The 22,127-nt window shown below is 43.9% G+C and overlaps 1 protein-coding gene across 1 annotated transcript in view; it reads right to left on the bottom strand.

The window, feature by feature from the left end:
- Window positions 1-3,464, bottom strand: part of serpinh2 (serine (or cysteine) peptidase inhibitor, clade H, member 2) — a gene marked incomplete at both ends in the record, with an annotated part of 69,184 nt that extends 65,720 nt beyond the window's left edge. The window contains 1 exon segment of the mRNA XM_080519406.1: window positions 3,349-3,464. Within this exon segment, the coding sequence (XP_080375532.1) occupies window positions 3,349-3,464 (116 nt within the window).
- Between the last annotated feature and the right edge of the window lie 18,663 nt (window positions 3,465-22,127).

Here is a 22,127-nt window from a genome sequence, read left to right as displayed (position 1 = left end):
ATGTGATATAATAAGCTAATTAGTGAGCTTTAGAGGTACTGGTAGGAACCTCTGGACAGAAGCGAGCTCGCTCTATCTGCTCTTTTTCTGCTTCACGAGCTCAGCCAAGCTGCCCACCTGTTGGCTCCGTTTTAATGAAACAAGACTGGATCAAATATTTCATTTTTACAGCTGGAATTATTTTTTTTCCAGGGAATTTTAACCAATGTAGGTTCTAATAGAACTCAAAATAAAATCATTGTAAAGCAGCTGTCTCATTAAACTAATCCAAAGATGTTAACCTAAGGTTGAGCTGTTAGTCCAATTCACACAACTTACGCGCTGCTTTCGACTTGTCGACTAAGCTACATTAGACTAAAATACACAATTTATGCCATTTTTATACTGAAATTGGCCTGTTAAGGCTATTTTGGGAAATCTTAGGTATCAAGTAAGATAAGTCAGAAACGTTTCGTGTTTACATGGCAACGATGTTTGTTTACAGTGTAACAGCAGAAATGCTTAAAATGATGTCGTCAATGTAAACCCACCTCTGTATGCACACAGAGAAAAGTACCATTGAAGCGATGTATTTCTTCATCGTTTTGGTCGACTCAACATCTGTTGTCTTTAAGACTTAAGGATCAAGATGAGGGTGTAGTAAATGTACACTTTATTAAATATATTGAAGAGTGAAGTTCACACGCCGCACAGTGGTGAGTACATACAATGCAAGAAAAAACAGTGTAAACGTTGCTGTAGCCTGTGATGCAATCTTATTTGATACATTTTGACCACAATGTTGCACAATGTGCACGGTCAGTATGAAAGCAGCTTTATGTCTTTATGTCAGTATTATGTTTTTTTTTTCTCCATGCTTGTAGCAAATGGGAGGAGTTTTTCAGGCGCTTCAAAGGGAAAGTCCATCTCGGTAACGTAGCAGGCTAAACAAGCATTTTAAAGCGTGGATTTTAAAACAAGTGGAACTAGTGGATTATTGTTAAAGTTATGAATTAAAAATATTATGATGACTTGCTTCAAAAGCCTTTATGAACCTTATTTCAATATGTTTTTGTTCCTTTTTGATTACAAAGCAGATCTGGCGGTTGTATAAATAATGTAAAAGCATCTTAATGCTTCCAGTCATGGACATTTCCAAATGAGTGAACTAACATTCTACATTTTGTGATGTCACAGGGTAAACAGCAGAGCAACAGCTACCGGGCTTGTTTCTCTCTGAAAGCAGCAGATGATTTATGAAAGAGACTTTAGAATGACCCTCGTATATTAAGACCTTTACAGATTCAGTGTGGTGATTTTGGCCAGGGGTGCATCAAAAAGTAGTAATATTCTACTCTGCAGATTTTGACATTGAATTAATGTTAAACACACCAAATTACACAATCCCATTAAAAAAAAAGGCAATGAAAGGAGGAACCCTCCAAGAGGGGAAATACTCCTTCAGAGACAGTGTATGTAATCACCCATCTGATGAGCTGCTATATGGCGCCCCACGGGTTAATTAAGCATCATGTCTAATATAACAAGCACGGGCCAGGCACAGGTTTAACTAGATGGACTGAAAGGCTCAATCAGCGAAGGCAACGTGCACTGCATTCGCATCAGGATCGCTCCCAACGCGAGCCGGAGAGAGAACGTTGTCCACTCCACATCCAGGCATCACATCAATGAGCCATCTCAATGCATCGAATAGTCAATGGGACACGACGGCAGATAATACGGCAGAGGGAAGGGGAAACAGCGTATAATGCATGTTCCCCTCAAATCTTTTCTTTCCTGCAACACACACACACACACACACACACACACACACACACACACACACACACACACACACACACACACACACACACACACACACACACACACACACACACACACACACACACACACACACACACACACACACACACACACACACACACACACACACACACAAACACAAACACACTGCTTCATATCTTCCTTTCATTACCTGGAGAGGAGGAGGTGGACGGGGGGGGGGGGGGGGGGGGGGAGGAAGGAGGGGTTTCAGATTGAAGGTAGTTAGTGGCTGCTGGAGTTAGGTGTAGGTGTGTGTGTGTGTGTGTGTGTGTGTTGGGGGGGTGACAGGAAAAGAGAAGAAAGAATGAGCGAAGGTTGGCGAGGCGTTGCCTTGGCAACGGGGAGCAGGGTCCTCGTTAGCCCAGCAGGTGCTAATAGAGATAACAAGGGGGTCTTGGGGTGGGGGGTGGGTGGGGGGGACACACTGAGAGAGGTGGAGGTGGTGGTAGTGGTGGTGGGGGATACAAACCCCATTTCTACCTCTCCCAGCATCCTTCACTTCAGACCTGCACGCACTCCTCCTGCTTTTTTTCTCTCCCCCTCTCCCTCTCCTTCTCCCTCTCTCGCTCTCTTCGTCTATCTCATGTTCCCTCTTTAATTCTCCTACTTTTCTCCAGCTTTAACCATCTCTCTCCATTTCAGCTGCACCGGTTGCACTCATTTCAACAACTACCGGCCTCCATTTTCCCCTCCCTCGCTCGCTCTCCATTTTCACTTTTCTTCTCCAATCCATTTTTGCCTCCCTCTTTAAAGACGCCTCCTCCTTTTCAGCCCTCCATCCTGTCCTCCATCCATCCCTACAGTACTTCAAGACGGATAGAAAATAAAGTCCTCCAGCAGCTCCTTCGATGTGGTTTTGGGGAGGGGAAGAAGAAAAAAAAAGGCAGACAGACAAGAAAATAAAAGCAGAGGGGATGGCGAGGGCAAAGGAGAGAAAGGGGAAAGAGAGACTGAGGGAGGACATTCAAATCAATACTTGTGTTTGTCAGGTTGCATTTTTTTTGCCCCCACTATACTTTCTCTGTATCGCTCTTGCTAAACACACACGCCAGTGTTCTGGCCGTGAACCCAGCGGCTGCCGCCATTTCAGGTTGGTTTTCTTTTTGTTGCTCAAAGCTCTCTCTCTCTCTCTCGCTCCCTCTCTCTCTCTCTCTCTCTCTGAGCTGCCCTGGCCATTTTGCTGTCGCTCACAAAGCCTCTTCCTGAAGGATTCAGGGGGGAAAAAAAAGAAAAAGGAGGCCAATCTGACGCTGTCATTTCATGCGTTCCGGGTTCATACAACCTGATGCTAATTAAAATTACAAGTGCCCAAGGCCTGCCCACTTATCGACACAAAGAAAGCACAGGGACTCTATTTGGCCACTTCACATCAATGCAGCGAGACATGTTTGGATGAAAAGAGCTTTGCTATGTTACATGTTCGCAGCACACAGTACATTAGTGGCGGCCGCATTACATGATGCAGTCTGCCATTTGATCCTGTCGGTGAGTCTGGTTGTTTGGAGACATGGAGGCGTGAGTCACCGGTGCTTCCTCGGCCCAGACGACGAGGATACGGCGAGGTAGCAGAAACAGGGACGGCTGACCTTCCCGACACGTCTGACACCGGACGGGATCGCCAGAAGTGCTATCTTGAACATCTTCGCCCAAATGTGAATCCCTCAAGCCTGGTTTGTTCTTATTTTACTCAATGCGAAACCAACAGCCGAAGCGCGCTCTCTCTCTAAAAACATCGGTACCTGTAAAAAGCATTCCCCGCAGACGCCAGATACTCGGTACCCGTTTCTTAACATACCTGTCAAGTTTCTGCTTTTTTTTTTTAACTGTGAAGGTTGTGTCTTCGCTGGTACCTCGGGAGCGGGGCATGAAATGAAAATCTCACGGATCGTCACACTACCAAACAAAACAGTCAACGAAAAAAAAAGTGCGAGTTGTAATCTCGATTCCGTGATACAGTCCCGATGCGCCATGGAGAGAGCTGCCCGGGAAGCGGTGTACCAACTGTCTTATTTGTCAGCCATCGTGTGTATGGCTAACCTCGGGGAGCGTCGAGAGACTGTGGCTGAAAGGTCTGAACACAGGTTTATGACCATTTCTGCGGATTTAACAGCCGCTCGCTTCACATTTTCCAAGGACTGTCGTTGAGGACACGGTGGATCAGCGGGCAGCACCGTTGCATAGAAACCTCATTATTTTGGTTGCATGGTATTATTGGAGTCAGTACTTTGCATGTTCTACCCGTTTTTTGTTTCTTTCCCAGGTGCTCTTGTACATGTGAATGCGAGTGTATGCTGCTTTCGCCCGGAGCCTGCATGAATCAGCATGCGGTATAAAAGTGGTAAATGAAAACGGATGGATGTATTTTCCTATCAGGAGCACCCCGAAGGCACGACAAACAAAGAGATCACGGAAGGGCAGTATTGTGGTTTTTTGTTTTTTTCCCCCGCTGATACATGGATATTTTCTAAATGAGAAGCAGATTAGAAAAAAAACACCAATATTTACATATCAACATTTCCACCTATTAGCAAAGTAAACTAGCGCCGTCCCCTCAGCACAGTCATTTCCACTGCGAACCATTTCTGTGAACTCTTCTGGCAAATGAAGACATAAAGCGCTAATTCTGACCTCTTTCTTGTAGTTGAGCATCAAGAATCCACACACAATATTAAAGCTATATTTTATTGGCTCATCACGTTCACAGAAATACACAGTTCTGGTCAATATCAGCCAATAGCGATGACCTGCCAATACTACACACCACTACAAAACAATAAAATGGGTCAGCTGCCACTGACCTATAAAAAGACAGAAATTAGTGTTCGTGTCCTTTATCACATGCAACACTTGCATAGAATTGACAGAACAAGCTAATTGAGAGTAGCAGGAAATAACAGGCCTTATTGTGAAAATTTCAAGAATGGGTTAATGAACCTGAAGCACCTGGTCAAGGTTGAAATATCGTTTTAAATTTAATTCAAGTTAAAAGTTGTTGTCTTTATTTTGGAGGTGGAAACCGAAAGCCATGCATCGACCTAAATCTCAACTCTTCTGCAGGAATCTGCATTTCAACCAACTTCAATCATTTATTCTATTTCCTGCAGCTCTGTGTGGAGCTTTTGATTCCAGATGTATGTGAGAAACAACACATGACCCTTCATAACACACCCTGAACGAACTCACAATCACAAATCGGCTCAACACAGTATAACCATAGAAAAATAAGAATTTTTGCCACGCGAGCCAAAAAAAAAAAGAAGAAGAGCTTTTACAAAGCTTTAACTCAGGCAAGGTAGATTTTATTTCCCCCTCCAGCAAAATATAATTCAGCGGAAGTAGGCATGTGCCTGCAAAAGGGTTCATATCCTCAAACCCTCCAGCTATTCTCACCCTGAATATAGGTCACTTTAACAATCGATCAGGGCTGTAATGTCTAAATGACACAATATGTGATGCACGATGGTGACTTAGAGAACCGGACGTTTACTGCTCACTGGTCCCGGTTTTCAAGGAAAAACGTAAAATGCATGACAACAGTGATCAGAGCCAATGACAATGAATCTTTTTGCAATTTGTTCCCAAGGTGGAACTTTTGACCACCTTCGTCATCAGTCCATACGAATGTTTGTGTACTCATCATCGTTAAATGTTTATAGCGCATCGTTCTCAGCATGCATGTGTATTGGGTTGTATTACAAAAAACAAAGAACGCCCACTTGTAGCCTGGTATGCCAGATGCAATATTTTCCGTATTTCTGCCATTTCTGTTGAAACGGAAAACTTTTCTGAAAGGAAAATGAAAGAAACAAACAAACAATTAAAACATTTAGCAAGACTTTTTTGATTCCACTGTGAAATGCAGAGAAGTTTCCCTCACTGTCTATACAGTGTGAGGGGGGGAAAACAAGTCATTGATGTCATGTCCCTTTGCACAGACCACCTCAACGATTTTCTGATCGTCGATTGTTCCTGTGTGGGGAAACACAGAGGAATGATCCCCGTTATGGTTTTACACGCATGACCCATTTTACATGCATCGTGCCACTGCACAAGACAAAGGACACGCAACAGTTCTCTTTTGTTTCAGACTCTCTCCTGCATTCCTCGTGGAAGTGGAGCAGGAGCACAGTTCACCACACACAGTGGCTCGCTGATCCAACCACATCATATTCTGTGTTCTACGTCTCTCAGTTCCAGTAACATTTTACCTGCTATCCCTCCAACATCCACCTGTACTGACAAGTTTTCCCTCAAGGGGGGGGATTTCTTTTTTTCTTTTCTTTACTATCAAACATAGTTTGTACTGTATGCAAACTTTGCAGCACACACCTCAAACAGCAACTACTCTATTCACAAATTAATACAAACGCTTCCTCGTAGTTGTTGGTGCTATTAAGTATGCATCCTGCATCGCAATTACCTTCATTTTTCTTTATTTTATTTTTTTTGCTTTTGCACCTAATGACGGCAAGCTATTATTACTGGTAATAGTCGAGTTGTTGGCGCAGCGCTCGTGGAATAAACAATGCCTCAGTCCTCATCATGGAACACACCCATTACCCTCTCCAATCTCCAAACCCCAAAACTTCCACATGCCTTTCTTTAAAGATGTTGCTTCGGCCGTCTGCTTAAATCATTGTGATAGTGTATGCACTTGCGCTGCTGCAAAGCACTCTGGATGAAAGCGTCCCACCAAATAGCATATTATGCATATATTGTGTATGCAGGTAAGATAGAGGGTACATAAGTAAGTGCAGTGATGCACAAACCAACAAGGACACTTAAGCTCGCACACACACACACACACACACACACACACACACACACACACACACACACACACACACACACACACACACACACACACACACACACACACACACACACACACACACACACACACACACACACACACACACACACACACACACACACACAAAGTTGTGCCCAACAACTTGAATGAATAAACCAGCGATGCAAAGGACTACCTCAAGGACTATCTCTCTTTTTTGTGCAGTGCTTTCTACATTTCTCTCATCCCCTCTTCACAAAAATAAACCAGGTGTGCATCTGGCGTTCCCTCCTCCCCCCCCCCTACCTGTCACCTCGGGGATGAAGGAGTGAGTGAGTGAGAGAGAGAGAGAGATAGAAGAGAGGGAAACAGAGAAGAGGAAATTCCCAGAAGGGGAAGACAGCCAGTACAGACATTCCTGGGCTGTGAATTGTAACAACCCCTCCTTTTCATCCCGCCCTACTCGAATCTGGTCCAAAACGCCTGGGGGCAGATATGACCCTGAAACTCACACACACACACACACACACACACATGCTTGTGCACTGCCGTTCACACGAATGCCCCCAAAGCGTGTACCGTCTCCTGAAACAGCTGGATAAAGACATCATCTGTCACGGCTGTCAGCTTACGCCCCGCGCTTCTCTTCAACAGCACCAAAATACAGGGGCACCCTAGAACACACACCCGGTGAAAAGTGTGTGTGTGTGTGTGTGTGTGTGTGTGTGTGTGTGTGTGTGTGTGTGTGTGTGTGTGTGTGTGTGTGTGTGTGTGTGCATGTGTGTATGTGTGTGTGTTTCACTTGAAAGCCACCCTCCCACCTCCGGTAAATCACACGGACAAACACTCATTCGTCCTTCGCTCTCATCTCTCCATAATGGCAGGATAGAGACGTCATCTGTCACACTCGACCGTCAACTGTCCAAACGTGGACGCCCACCTGTCCACGCGCGCACGCGGACACCTTTACGCGGACACCTTTACGCGCACACATACAGCCAAAACAGATGCAGTCACAACATGTCACACACACACACACACACACACACACACATTTGCGTGCATGCGTGCCCACACCCAAACACACACACACACACACATTTTTTTAATATTTGTATCTGTAAACACTCCAATTACCTGTGAGCAGCATGGGGTCTGTGGGAAATTGCTGCTTCATTATCATAGCAGTTATTTTGTTAATCCACATGTCAGAGTTACACACACACGCGCACACACACACACACACGTAATGATGGGGGTCACACTATAGGGCTGACGGCACTTCCATAGGTGGATGACGGAGGTTATTACAACAAAACACATGCATTTAGTATGAGAGCAGAACACATGTGTTTCTTATAATGGGGGAGTTTAGCTGCATAAATAAAAGAGTGCATGTGGATTTGCTTCAGACGTCACTCCAGAAACACGCAGAAAAGCTTCCCTTTCCGACATAATGGTCAAGCTGCTTCCATGCAGCTGTTTGTACGATACCAGCCCGGCTCCATCATGCATTGTCTAATATTGCATAACTATATTAAAGACCAGCTCTGGAGCAGCTTAGCCGTTACTGTTAAGTGGCAAAATGCTTCTTAATACCCTTCATCCTGTGTGCAGGATGTTTTTCAAAAAAAAAAAAATGATGTAAAGAAAGTAAAAGGAAACGGCTTCAATAAAAGGAGAAAATGACCGTTCGGGAATTGATGCAATGCAAAGTCGGGGGATCAGAGGTTTTCTCTGCATCACAAAAACAAACAATGGCAACATGTGGGCGAAGTTCACAGATGCTGCGGCTGATCGTGACAGGGACAGGTGCGAGTCTGTAGATAATGGTCACTCAATGAAAAAAACAAAAACAAAAAAAACAAAAAAACAAAGCTATTCTGAGACCAGTCACGTTTTGGCTGTGTCGAAGGAAGACAAACACTTGTCTTGTTGAAGTTTCTGAACTTCTCTACTTTAATTTAACACTCCCGAAAATGATCACTTAAGGGTTGTAAACAAATTAATTCCAATGTTGCAATGTTTTGAGAATAATGTCTCTGAAGGTGCAGAGGTAAATGAGTCAAAATAAAAGATCCCCATTCAAAACAAAAAGCTCTTCAATCTCCATCTGACTTTATGACACACACGCACACACACACACACGCACGCACGCACGCACGCACGCACGCACGCACGCACGCACGCACGCACGCACAAAAGAAAAGCGGTCTCATTTCATGATGTTAATGCTTTTAGCTACCAATAGACTCATTGAATAGCTATTATGATGCAACTTTGGAGCGTGATTGCTTGAGAATGATTTTGATGAGATTGATATTGATTGAAATTAGTAATGACCCAATTTATAATACTTAGTTTTGAGACACAGTTTGATCAAATAGGCCACTATTTCAACAAGAATTCACAGGAAAATTCTGAATTCTTTTGATCATTCTGATAATTATGTATTGATCAAGCTGGGCTTTTTTTGTGCGTACATAGTGAACCCAAACTGCACATATCGCCCCTCAGGCTGAGGCTTCGGGATTGCCCAGAGTTGCGCTGCCTACGTCAATGCAAAACACTCTGCCCGTGTGCCCTAAATCTAACAGAAACCCAAAAGGGATGAATACACCAGGAGCAGCTCGAGTCAGCGGGCTGGGAACGGGACGTTTGATTCATTCCGGCTTTACGGGAACGCTTCCTCTTAATGTATGAACATCCCATCAAGCGGTCCCGCTGATTCGTCGCTCACAGGTATATTTCCAGAAGTTATGCGTAGGTTAAGCTCCCGGTTCACTCCCTTCTTGTGGCAGGTTAATTGGTGACTATAAATAAAAAAAAATGTAAATGGTGAAAACCTGGTTGATGGCAGAGGAGCATGAGCGTCAAAGCTCCACGTGCAAAAACATACGTGAGCCTTTTAAAACACAAAAGTACAAATACAGCCACTAAAACAAATGTTTTTTTACACATCTTCCTATACTCTGCACCTGGAGGGATATTTAAAGATGGCATAATGTGAACATTTCAATAGTTTTTCTTTTAAAATGTCAACTTGTTGTTGACAACTTTGCATTAAAACTAAAGGAAATAAGAAAATAGAAGAGCCACTGATATTTAGGTAGTTTAATGTTATTGACTTCACTCTTACTGGTAGTTTGACACTTTTTAAGAGTTACTGCTACTTTATTGACATGTTTTCACCGTCAGTTCTTCTGTATTGATACTTTTTAACTATTTCTGCTGCTTCATAGATGCTTTTTCATTTTAACTGTGACTGTATTGATGCTTTTTCATTTTAACTGTGACTGTATTGATGCTTTTTAACTATCACTGCCACTTGAGAGATACTTTTTCTTTTTCACTGCTACTTTATCGACACTTTTTAACTTTTACTGCTGCCTTTTTTTAAACATTTTCCACTGCTATTATTAACACCGCTCATACACATGATCCACTCTCTCACGGACTCGTACACAATGATAGAGCAGATTGCTATTTCAACTTAATAGTGGCAGAATGGAGGGATACTAGTCGGCAGCGAGCAGCTGGCACACTCAAAATTTCAAGTGAAATTTTCTAGTTTAAAGGTTATTATGCGGACATTTAACAAGTCTGGCTGGCTTGGAATGTAACCAGAGAAATATAAAAATAGAAAGCCATTTTGTGTGTTCACAGAAGTTGAGTCGGAAATCTTTTCATCGGCTATATATAATATTTATATCGAGTTAAATTAAGACACTTTAACTGCAGTAAAGCTGAAAAGGTGCCTTCTTCTGGTGAATTTCTCGTTTCAACAACACAGGTTTCCAAGTTTTCATCACAGCAGGAGAATTAAATTAATCCAACTATCTGTTTCTGGTATCACTAAAAATAAAACTAGCTAATTAAACTTCAAATATAAAGTCAATTAGACTTTTCGGCATCTGAGTTTTTTTAGTTTGAGATACCAGCATATGAATGTTTACTTAAAAATGTTTTTTTTTAACTTTTCGCAAGTTAAATTACATTAAATCGGATGTGGATGCTGGAAGTTTCTATGAGTTTGTTCACTTTCTCACAAGTTTCTTTTCTTGTTTGACAATTATAAAAAAAAAAACTGTGTTCACTCCCTGTCTGTATCCTCGAGCCGCCACGTCGTCGTTTCTTCATTAAATCCTCGCCACCTGTGCCTGGCCAGCGCAGGTTCAACGGAGGATTGTTTCCCACAGACTAAACTCATAAAGGGAGGCGGTCTTGGACACCCTGAACCGTTACTGGCCACAAAAATATCCTTCTTTTATTCCCACTCGACAATGACTTGTCGGTGCTGGTGCTGGCGCAGCTCGAGAAGGAAGTGAAATTGACTGTGGAGAGAGCCGTGGCTCAGCAAAAAAAAAAAAGAAAAAATACTACTTCTGAGCGGCGTTTTAGTCCTCTCTTTGACGGTGTTGGCTCTGTCATCCAGTCACCGGATTTAGCAAAGCAGACACACATTCAATAACATCCTGATCACCGTCCAACCCTAATATGGGCTCCATAAAACGCTCCGCTGCCAGCCGAGCTCGTAACGTTCGGCGACGCCGCCGAGAGGGGCCGGGCGACGCGGGGATCACATATTTTCATGGTCCCCCCTGACCTTGACGATTGAACGCTATTTGTTTTCGGATGATTCTCGAGTGTATTAACGGTCCTGGCGTTTCACGAGGCCGGCGGTATAAACACAAGCTGTGTTTAGGTTTGAATGGGCCCGGGCATTCCTGAATGACAGCGAGAGGCAAATAGCGTGGTCAAAGCTGTTGGCAAGCGAGACAGTAGAATAGAATATTGAATCTGCCCAAATATGGAAACAGCCGTACAACAATCACATCAACAGCAGGACTCTTTCAGGACAAGCGTGTTTTTTTTTGTGGGCGTCCAAGTGAGGGGATTGAAATGGCATACACGCTCACGCACACACACACACACACACACACACACACACACACACACACACACACACACACACACACACACACACACACACACACACACACACACACACACACACACACACACACACACACACACACACACACACACACACACACACACACACGCGCGCGCGCACACACACAGTGTCGAGCAGCAGTATCTCCATTTGAACAGAGGAGAGGAAGGAGAAAGCACATAATGGCACAACAAAAAGCACGAGAGAGACAATTAGCTCACGCACATAACGTCACAATGGACTCTACGGGAGGGTGTGTGTGTTCATGCGTGTTTGCGCGCGTATGCAACATGTGTGCGTTGACTGTGCGTGCGTTGCAGCCGGCTGTATGCATGCAAGTCAGGGTACTTGTTTGCTCACCAATCAAACACAGGCCACTTGTGTGTGCACTGTGGCTGTCACTCTTCTCCCCTGCATGCACGCGCACACACACACACACACACACACCACTTGGCATCTGGGTAGGCATTTGCATTGGCAAGCATGGCACCCGTGTCTGGTATCCACACAAAGAGCGAGAGAGCTGTAATCCAGACCCAGCCCTTGGTGGGTTTTGGCGACTTTGTGTGCATGTGTGTGTACGTGTGTGTGTCATCAAGAGACAGTCGTCGTCCTTAGTGGGTTGCGTAACAGCACGCTTCAGCCTCGCTTTCCTCTTTCTCTGGCACTACATGCCACAGTGGCAGCCAGACAACTACCATTCAGGCCCTGGAGACGTGCGCCTGGCCAGGACTCTGTGTGTGTGTGTGTGTGTGTGTGTGTGTGTGTGTGTGTGTGTGTGTGTGTGTGTGTGTGTGTGTGTGTGTGTGTGTGTGTGTGTGTGTGTGTGTGTGTGTGTGTGTGTGTGTGTGTGTGTGTGTTACATCTGCTTCTATGCGATTGGATGTGTAGCGATGTGGTACAAAATGCACTGCAGTCTGAAACCCTCCCAGGTGTGTGTACAACGTCGTTGCGTTTCTGATATCGCACACAGATACACACAACAGTCGCCGTCACACAGGTGTTGCCGAGCTGATACGCTTTTGTGTCGTCGCACGCGGACAGATTTGTACAAGTTACATATCTTTTCACACCTCAAAACCGCCGCGCCATGCGATCCGCGTGCAAGTCGCGCGCGCAGGGGAGACTCAGGTGTGGATTAGCGGGCTGGGGCTCGGGGAGCGAGCTCGGCGCACCGCCACTCCTCCCGGGGGGGTTGAGTTGGGTGAAAGGGGTTAATTAACAGTGAACACACACAATGTTGCACACAGATAAACACACGCATTGTGTAAAACGCGTCCGCACACAGCTGGCCTGTAGAAGACGACCAGCATTTTTGGTCCAACCTGAGCAGAGATCGAGTCCGAGTTCAGGTGACGCATGTGTGAATGTGAAGGCGTGTGATTGGATGGTACAGATATAGAAAGTAAATTGGAGTGGGACAGACGGGAGGCGAGGTAAGAGGACATCGCGGAAGACAGATGAGCAGACAGACAGAAAGCAAAGGTCAATAAACAGAGAGTAAGAGCGGCAGAATGCAAACAGATGGAGACAAACAGGCAGAGGAGCAAATACACCGAAATAGATTGAAAACCAGAGGAAAAGAAAAAGGAGGCTTGAAAGGGTCAAGGCACCAAGAGATTCTGGAAAAGGAGCCGATATTGAACAACTAGCAAGGCTTTTTGATAACAAAACAGGAAAAGAATGAATTCATGCTGATTGCTTTGTTGATATACGAGCATCTTAACCTGATGCAGATGGACTGGTTCCACATTTGAATAATTGATGACAAAGTGTATTGATGAAAAGGACATCGTCAACTCAGGTTTATTTTTAAAGCCCACCATCTGAAAAGGAATTTGCAACACCCAAACCGAACCCAATAGCTTTAATAAAGCAGCTTCAAGTCATGACGCAGGTCTACCAACTATGTGTTTAGCTCTTAAATGACACTGTGGCTGAAAACAACTCTCCAGAGTCAGCTGAATAAACACTGAGGAACAAAGCAAAAAAAAAAAAACTAAAACACGTCGTTCATATTTCTGTGTCCTCGGCCTTCATGAGAAAAACACAAAAAGTGCAACAATTTCAACACCTCAAGAAAAGAAAATAAGAGTAAGATGTTTTCGTGAGCACAGGGCGACATGGCTAAGTACACCGATAAAAAATGTGTACAAGGCAAAGATATACCACTTTTAAAGTACTGTAAACATTATGATTTACTCCAAAACTCAAGCTATTTGATAAATACGCCATAGCAGCCATGTCTGAACGTTCTTGGGTACAAAACGTTTACTATCGCAACTGTGCAAATAAGCAATATTACTTGAATACTATATATCAGGCTAATGATTGATGAAACAATTAGAACTTTGTTTAGGCTGAAAAACAATGGATAATCAAAACACAGATGTGCTACTTTGGACTCAATAGCAGCCGAAGAACACAGCCGTCTGTCTCTGCTGTGATGACGTTTTGGCCTTGAGCATTCCTCAGACCGAAGGCAATAAAATAAATAATAAATATCAAACAGCAGGAGATACCCCAGATTGCCCCCGAATCCTGAAGTGAAAATGCACTGATTTTGTGCTTTGTTTTCAGAAAAGCTAGGTGTTTAGACTGCTCCATTTTGAAAATGGCAGAAAGTCTGGAAATTATGTAGTTTTCATCTTGGGCCACTAGTAGGTGCTGTTGTCTGTTTTTGTAATAATATTACACTTGCATGCATACAGAGAAGAAAATACTCTATAAACATTAACAAATGGAAAGTACACAGAGATTTTTATGGAAAAGAAATCAGATTACTAATACTGGTAACCCTCAACCACAAAAGTCCCAGGAGAATATGGACTGGGAGTCGTGTTGTTATTGCTCATATAGTCGTGCATGTGCAGAGGGATTTACTATGCCCGTGGTGTGCATGCACAGTAGCAGTGTTTCAGAAAAGACTGTGTTTTTACATACAGATGGATTGGAGCGTTTTTGAAAAGTTCTCCTTTGGGACAAGTTTTCCCCCCCAAAAAACACATTTCCACTAGTTCCAAGCACTTGAAAGGCTGCAGATCTCGCCTTCCAATCTTTCACTTCACAGTGAAGCCAAAAGTGGATGGACACACCCAACCTTGGTGGTTTCCCCCAAAGTGTCTTCTAAGTGCTTGCATACATCTCACTATCATTTTCTTTGACGTGCAGATTTAATTTTGACCTCCTGAGTGCAGCCGGATGTCTTTCGGCTAATATCTCCAGCAACCTCCGAGGAAATCCCAGACCACAGCTACGTTCAAAGTTTGGTGTGGAGGGCTCTGTATCCATAATCTTTGATCCACACAAATGAATGAAATTTTAAATTCAGAACGAATGGAGCTCAGCTCAAAGAGCTCCAAACATACCAAACACAGGACATTGATGTTGTGATGCTAGAGGGGACATGACATTTACATGTTTGGGTCCACCTCTGGAGTTTGTCCGCTTAGTTTTTTCCCTTGTTGCCGTCACTCTGGTTGACGACTCGTTGAGTTGCTATCCACACTTACTCGCTCCGCTTTGCTCCCGTATCCGAAGTGACGGAAAAGCTGAGCAAGGCTCTGGCGTGAGCTGGTGCTTTTAAGAGCGAAGCCACGAGAGAGTTTTTCCAAGGGTGGGAGAAGTGAAGCTCACATGCCGCAGCCACAGTCGTCTCCACAGATATCTAATTGGGGAGCTGTTTAATAATGCCTTCATGTCAAACTACAAAAAAAAAAAAGAAGTTTGATGCTCCAGCACAGATGGTCCTTCATACAACAATTGTGAACTCAGGTCAGCTGATGCAATTTCAACCCATTCAGATCAACTGCCAACACAGGTGATTAAAACTTCTGAGCCTCGAAACTTGGAATGAACCTCTGGAGAGAAAAAAAAGAAAAATTAAAGAGACGCCCTCAGTCTTTTAGAGCTGAAAACCCAACATTTTAATCAGATACTCTTCAAGTGTGTAGGAATTATTATTCTGATTATCATTCTATGTATCAGTGGATTTAGTCAAGCAGGGTTCAGTGGGCTCTATCGAATGCTGCTTCACTGGAATTTCCAGTCTGGTACAGTTGTGAGAGAAACTCGGAATAATGATTGGATTAGAAGATGAAGATATAAACGATCAGATGTCGGGTGCTTGGTTATTGACCGGGAAAGACAGCGGTTGAACTCTGCTCTCCATTTCATTTTTTTTTTAATGTTCAATCATCAACGGAGAACTATCGATTCTTCTTTCTATGCGACGCCGGACCAACAGTCTCTAAAGGTCAGTAAATGAATGAATTAATGAGCGCTCATTATCAATGGGGACAGAGGGAGCAGTGCGATGCAGCCGGCCCGTGTGACACACCGACTGTAGACTGCAGTAATGTGGGCACTGGGAAAGACTCCATATTGAGGTCATGGCAGCAGGATGGCGGTGAGTCAGGTATACCATCTCATATAGGGGATTGGAGATAGAGGGAGGGAGCAGGGGGAGGGCACAGACAGGCAGATAGCAGACAGTCAGCGGGGAAATTACTGAGGGTGAGCAGAGCGAGGGATGGCGACCGGCACAGAGAGAGAGAACGGTAAAATGTCAACTCAACACGCACATTATGGAGCACACAGAAATAAGGGGGGGAGAGAGAGCGAGAGAGAGAGAGAGAGAGAGAGAGAGAGAGAGAACCGTCAAGAATGAGAAAGTATTTGTGTTTGTATCCGAGTGTTGGTACATATGCAAATGTTACTGTCGGTACAGGCAGGTGGAGGTGTTTTTGTTTTTTTGTTTTTTTTTATTGTGAGTGGTGTTTATAGGAGAGGGGAAGGGACTCTCAAACGTATGTTCGAGGAAAGAGGAGATGTGAGGTCATGAATGATGCAAGAAATGACACGGGATGGTGAATGGAAGATGTATCACGCCTCCATATCCCAAAGGAGGATGATCAGATTGAGATCTGGAGTCTGAGTCCATTCCAGTCCAGTGAAATCTGTATCACTCAAGAAAGCAGTTTGAGATTATTTGTGATGCGGTGTGTTATTCTCCGAAATCCAGCAACCAGGTGGTACACTTTGGCGTTCAATCCATCGAAACTGTGCTTATAAAAAAAAAAACCTTTCTTTAAAACATAAATAAAATCAGCATACAGACCAAATATTCCATTCAGCTCATTCGTCTCTTACTACTGTTGTCCGAGTTGAAAAGCCAGCCTGACTCACACTCTTGTTTGAACTTTCACTTTATTCATACTTCTCACATTTGCTTCGGCAAATTTTGGATGTGCTCTCCTCTTCCCCCGTGACAAGCCTCGAAGCGCTAGCCGCGGCTAAATCAATAGCAGAAAGTAGTTGAATAGCCGAAGTAGCCTCTCACTCCGGGCAACACATCGCAATATTGTGGCACCGTGACCTGCTCTTATAACAACATTAGTAGCCTCTGTGTGAACAAACTTTGGGGACCGACGGTGCCCACAGACTGAATGAATATAGTGAAGCATTGTAAAAGAATGTCAATAAAACGCCATGTGACGGTGCAACTCTCTGAAAATGGAAAATGTTCACTCCTGGGCTTACATACATTACAGACTGATTGCTGCTGTCACGGGATTTTTAGTGCTGTCTTTTTTTTCTTTTTTTTAATTGCTCTTGATGTAGACTTTCCAAAAACTATCAAAACAGTCCTTTTTGTTTTATCCAGTTCAAAGGCTAGTTTGAACTACAACATCCACAAGAGGACATGTTGTACTGCTACACCTCGCAGAATGAAGCCCTGTGTGTACATGACCAAAGTTGTTTTGCATTTTTGCTTGCAGAAATCTTTTTACGATGAGATAGCAATGTTTTGAAAAAGACTGCCTTACACACAAATACCAGAAATGGTTGAAATGGTGTATTTTTATACAGGGTCACTTGTTGGTGCTATGATGCATTTTTGCAACATCTGCATGCACACAGAAAACGGTATGCAAGTTGTTTCAACCACAATTTTTCTCTTAATTATAGAATTTTGAGCAAATAGAGCAGAGTAGAGGATGGTCTAAATGCAGAGAAGTCATTTCCCCAATGGGAAGTAGACTTTTTTTTTCTTGAAAAAAAAAGTTGCAGCAGTTTTTGTTTTTTGTTTTTTTTGTTTCAACCAACAGACAGACGGATGATGCATGACCACTCTCCAACCAAGTTCAATTTCTAGAAAAATCAAGGACCACCTGACATGTTACGAGGCACTTTTGCATTTGTGGCTTTCGAATAGGCTCTCTGGGGTTTTTGTTACGATGAGCCGCTTCACCATACTCACCACAGAGAAATCCAGACTGTTGATTAACTTTTAGAGATTTATTTGCCGATATTTCGGGTTTTTTTTTTTTTTTTGAACAAAAGTTAAATCAAACAAAGAAGAACATTCTTGCGTCAAAACTCACTCAGATGTTCTTCCAAGTGACAATCCAATAATTGTGGCTCGGAGGAGATTGAGTTTCACGAGGCTTAGACGAGGCAGCACATCTGACCGCGGTGGTGGATGCGAGGTTTGGAGGATGCATGTCCCACATCAATAATCTCCGACTGATAAAACATTTAGTTTGAGGTTTCAGACGAAGCGCATTTTCAGTTGGATAATGAAAATGCAAGGGAATCCAGTGTCATGCTTCAAGTCAGAGTTGAATATTTCATGATGGAACGTCCCAAGCCTGAACCAAGAGCTTTCAGTTGTCTACATGTGACCACAAAACGGGAGGCGCGCTTTACTCGCCTGCGAGGGAAATGTGAAGCAATAATACGGCGATCGGGTCGACCGGATCACAATAAATGTATGTTTCTCAGATGAATTTTTAAGAGTATAGCAAGTCGACCTCACCGTGACCCTCTCAGGGGTCGTAAAGGAAAAGAAAAAAAAATTTGACTTTTTTTTTTTTCTTTTTTTATAGTTGAGTGAATTTGATCCTCTGAAATAGGTGAAGTACGTTTGGTTGGTACATATTTAAGTGCTTCAATTAATTATTTGCATCAGTTGATTCTGGTTGGTATTGAGACAAATCAGTGACATGCAGTCATGACATGCACTGTGTGTGATGTCGTTTTCATGTTGAGGGCCTTTATATGTGTGTATGATGACGGGGGGTGGGGTGGGGGCTTCATATGTGACACATGTCACCATTAAACATTCATGTGCAGGATGCATCTGGTTAACAAGCGGGCGGCTTTGGCATCAACATGTGTGTGTGTGCATTCTCACACACATGACCGACATCCTTGAGGGAGCCGTACTCAGGAATCGTACACTCCCCTTACTGGAAGGTGCCTGCCGAATATGGAGCATCGGTTAATGTATCAAGTGCACACACACACACACACACACACAGTAATGGCTGCTGCAGGCACAGAAAATGACAACGTCAAGAGCGCCCAATTACCACAGCGACTGATCTGACTACCATTTTGCCTGCCTCTGTCAAATGCGCTCTGTCACACAGCCGCCTCCCCCAACTTCTCTCTCGCGCGCACACACACACACACACACACACATACACACACACACGCAATAATGAAAACCCAGCCATAAGCTGCAGATCTTTTTCCCCCTTTTTCCCCTCTCCTGGCAGACACACCCATGTATACATAAACATACACAAACAGTGGAAACCGCCATCACAGCGTGCATCGTAGAGGGTGGGGGGCAGGGGGGGGGGGGGGGGGGGGGGCGCACATTTACACACCAGAAAGGAGCTGTTGCTCTGCTTCGATGGAGAGCTAGCACCAGGAGACGCCCTGCAGCTTCAGGATGAAACGGGAGCAGAAACGTCTCCCGTACTCTTCAGCATCCGTTAGCCAAAATGTCCCCCCTTTCACAATTTCTTCTCTTTCCCGTATCACGGTTGCGGCGCTCTAAGAGTTGCGATGTAAACAAAGTGGAGGAGGGCAGTGTTACACGGGAAGGGATGGGATTTTGGCTCGCAGCTCCCGGCCTGATTACCCTGGTAATACATGATCTCTTTGTTTGCTTATTTCTCGATCTTTGTTGCCGTCCTCGCTTTGGAATAAACAACGGCGTGATGCTTTGACAGTAGGTTTCCTGCTCATCAGTCCGACGGGATCGGCAGCAGCTCGCAGATTTGCGGTTTCCCCAAGTTCCATGAAATGAGTGTTTTGTTGTAGGTTGTTATGGACTGCAGTCACGGCATTCATCACCAATCGAGCCTTCGCCAAGGTTCTTGATCCCAAACAACGACCTACATATTGTTTCCATCGACATGTACTTACTGGAACCCTAAACGCAATGATGAGGGGGGGATCAGGAAAACCAAAGAAAAATATGTTAGTATCAAATCATCTCTACAGACTGTATCTAAAAATAATAAAACCGACTGAAGCTCTTGTTCAAACACTTTAGCATTCGTGGAATAAAATCAGATAATGAATGCCTTTCAAGCTCACATTGGACAAAGACGACCTGGTTTCCTGTCTCGTGGCTGTAGAACACCACACCTGTTTAACTTTGCTGATCTCCGCCTTTGCTTGAGCCTTTTACACTTTGATGTTCTCCTGGCCCCGACTACAGAAACTTCACTCGTATGTTGGCAAAACTCCACAATTGTGATCGACGGAACTTGTGTTTATCACCTAAGTATGATGGGGAGCAGAGCAGGCAAATGTGAGGCTTGATGGTATGGAAGTACTTAAACCAGCACCACTGCATGATGTAGGGCAGGTGTGAAATCACAAAATGAGTGATGAATCACCCTCGAAAGAAGAAAAAGACTCTGTAACTACCTCACCAAAGGTGGTTCAACTCAGTTACTCATTTAAAAAAAAAAAAAAAAAATAGTTAAAAGTCACGGTGAGCTGAATCCTGAGGTGTTTGATTGGTGGAAGTTGTGTTTGGCGTCACTCTATCAATGAAACCTTTCATTTGAAAACCCTTCAACTGTAACATTTGTGTGGTTTGATGAATCGAATTGGCAAATTCTGACAGAACAGAGCTTCGTCCTGCTCACATCTTCAGTTGGTCATTGTTCTTCTGACCTTCAACTTCAAGATTAGGTGACTCAGTGTTTACTGTGCGGCCAGTGTCTCAATCAAGAAAATTAAAGGCTCATTGAGGGAAGGTGCTCTTGAGGTTGCTTGTGCAATTAGATAAAAATTACCAAAAAAAAAACACTGTGACCTCGTTGAATCAAGGAAGTTATTCATCGAAACTGACGATATGAAATAGAAACTGCTGCTCACACAGAACAACAGTTTTTTTTTTTCTTTTTTAAATGGGAAAAAAAATCAGTCGGTTCAAGGCCTCAGATACAAACGAGAATAGTATATGTCAGTTCTGACCTCAGTGCCATTGTGTTTTGAGTGTAATGTCTCAATGCTGAGAGCTTCAAAAGCACAAATCCAATAACACTGCTGGAAAGCTAAAGGAAAAAAAAAACATTTGGATTGCCGTCTGGTCGATGAGTAGGAAACTGCTATCTTTTAACTTGGTTGAACCGACATGTTAATTACATCTCTGCCTGTATGATTTAATTGACAAATTACAGATGGCTTTGACTTGATATCACAATCATCACAAAATATAACAATCAGAGTAAGTTTCCCTGCAAATATTAACACCCAACCTGATATATAGTGTTTTCATAATAATTAAAAAAAAGGCTTTTCCTGGTTGCTGTGAGCAGGATTTGATGTTTACGTGAGCCAACTCCCAAAGATAGACGCTACTTGAAGATCCTGAATATTAATGAGTTGTTGGTGTGTGTGTGTGTGTGTGTGTGTGTTTGCACTGATAGGGACCCGGGTTCAGGAGAAAAAATATGAACATATGGAGAGAGGAAAATGTGCCAGAGAACAGAGAATGAAAGTGGACTTAATAATGGCAAGAGGTGTCATTTGACACACACACACACACAAACATGTGCACACACACACACACACACACACAGCATGTCTGAACCAACCTCCAGCTCAAGCCCACATGCACGAGCACAAATAAATGTGTGAGCTCATCCATGCACTAACATTTGTACTAGCCTCATTTCAGGGACTCGCCTCTTTACCACCCTTACTCTCTCTCTTCCTCCTACAGACATATACACGCACACACACACACACACACACACGCGCACACCTATTTTCACTGGCCAGGCAGTCGAGCAGGGTCAGAGTTCAACCCAGTAATGGAGTCTCTCCCACCTGGTAGTGTCAGGTAATACACAGAAGGTGGAGGTGTGTGTGTGTGTGTGTGTGTGTGTGTGTGTGTGTGTGTGTGTGTGTGTGTGTGTGTGTGTGTGTGTGTGTGTGTGTGTGTGTGTGTGTGTGTGTGTGTGTGTGTGTGTGTGTGTGTGTGAAATGGGGCTGTGCTGAATGACCCAAATTGTGGCGGCAACCTTGAAGAGCTCAGGTGGTACAAAGAAAAAAGCAAAAAAGCAGGAGTTAGAGGCGAATGAGACGAGAGAGTGCGAGACAGAGGGGGGGGGGGGGGGGGGGGGGGGGGTTGAGGCGGGAGTCAGACATGGAGCGCTGTGGTAATACGTGTCCTTAAACTGATTTCAGTTGTTTTCAGAGCAAGGTGTGGTCCTCTCAGCTCAGCATGGGCACTGC

Source organism: Blennius ocellaris (assembly GCF_963422515.1).
Source record: "Blennius ocellaris genome assembly, chromosome: 23".
Taxonomy (NCBI): domain Eukaryota; kingdom Metazoa; phylum Chordata; class Actinopteri; order Blenniiformes; family Blenniidae; genus Blennius; species Blennius ocellaris.
This window is presented reverse-complemented; position numbering and strand designations above follow the sequence as displayed.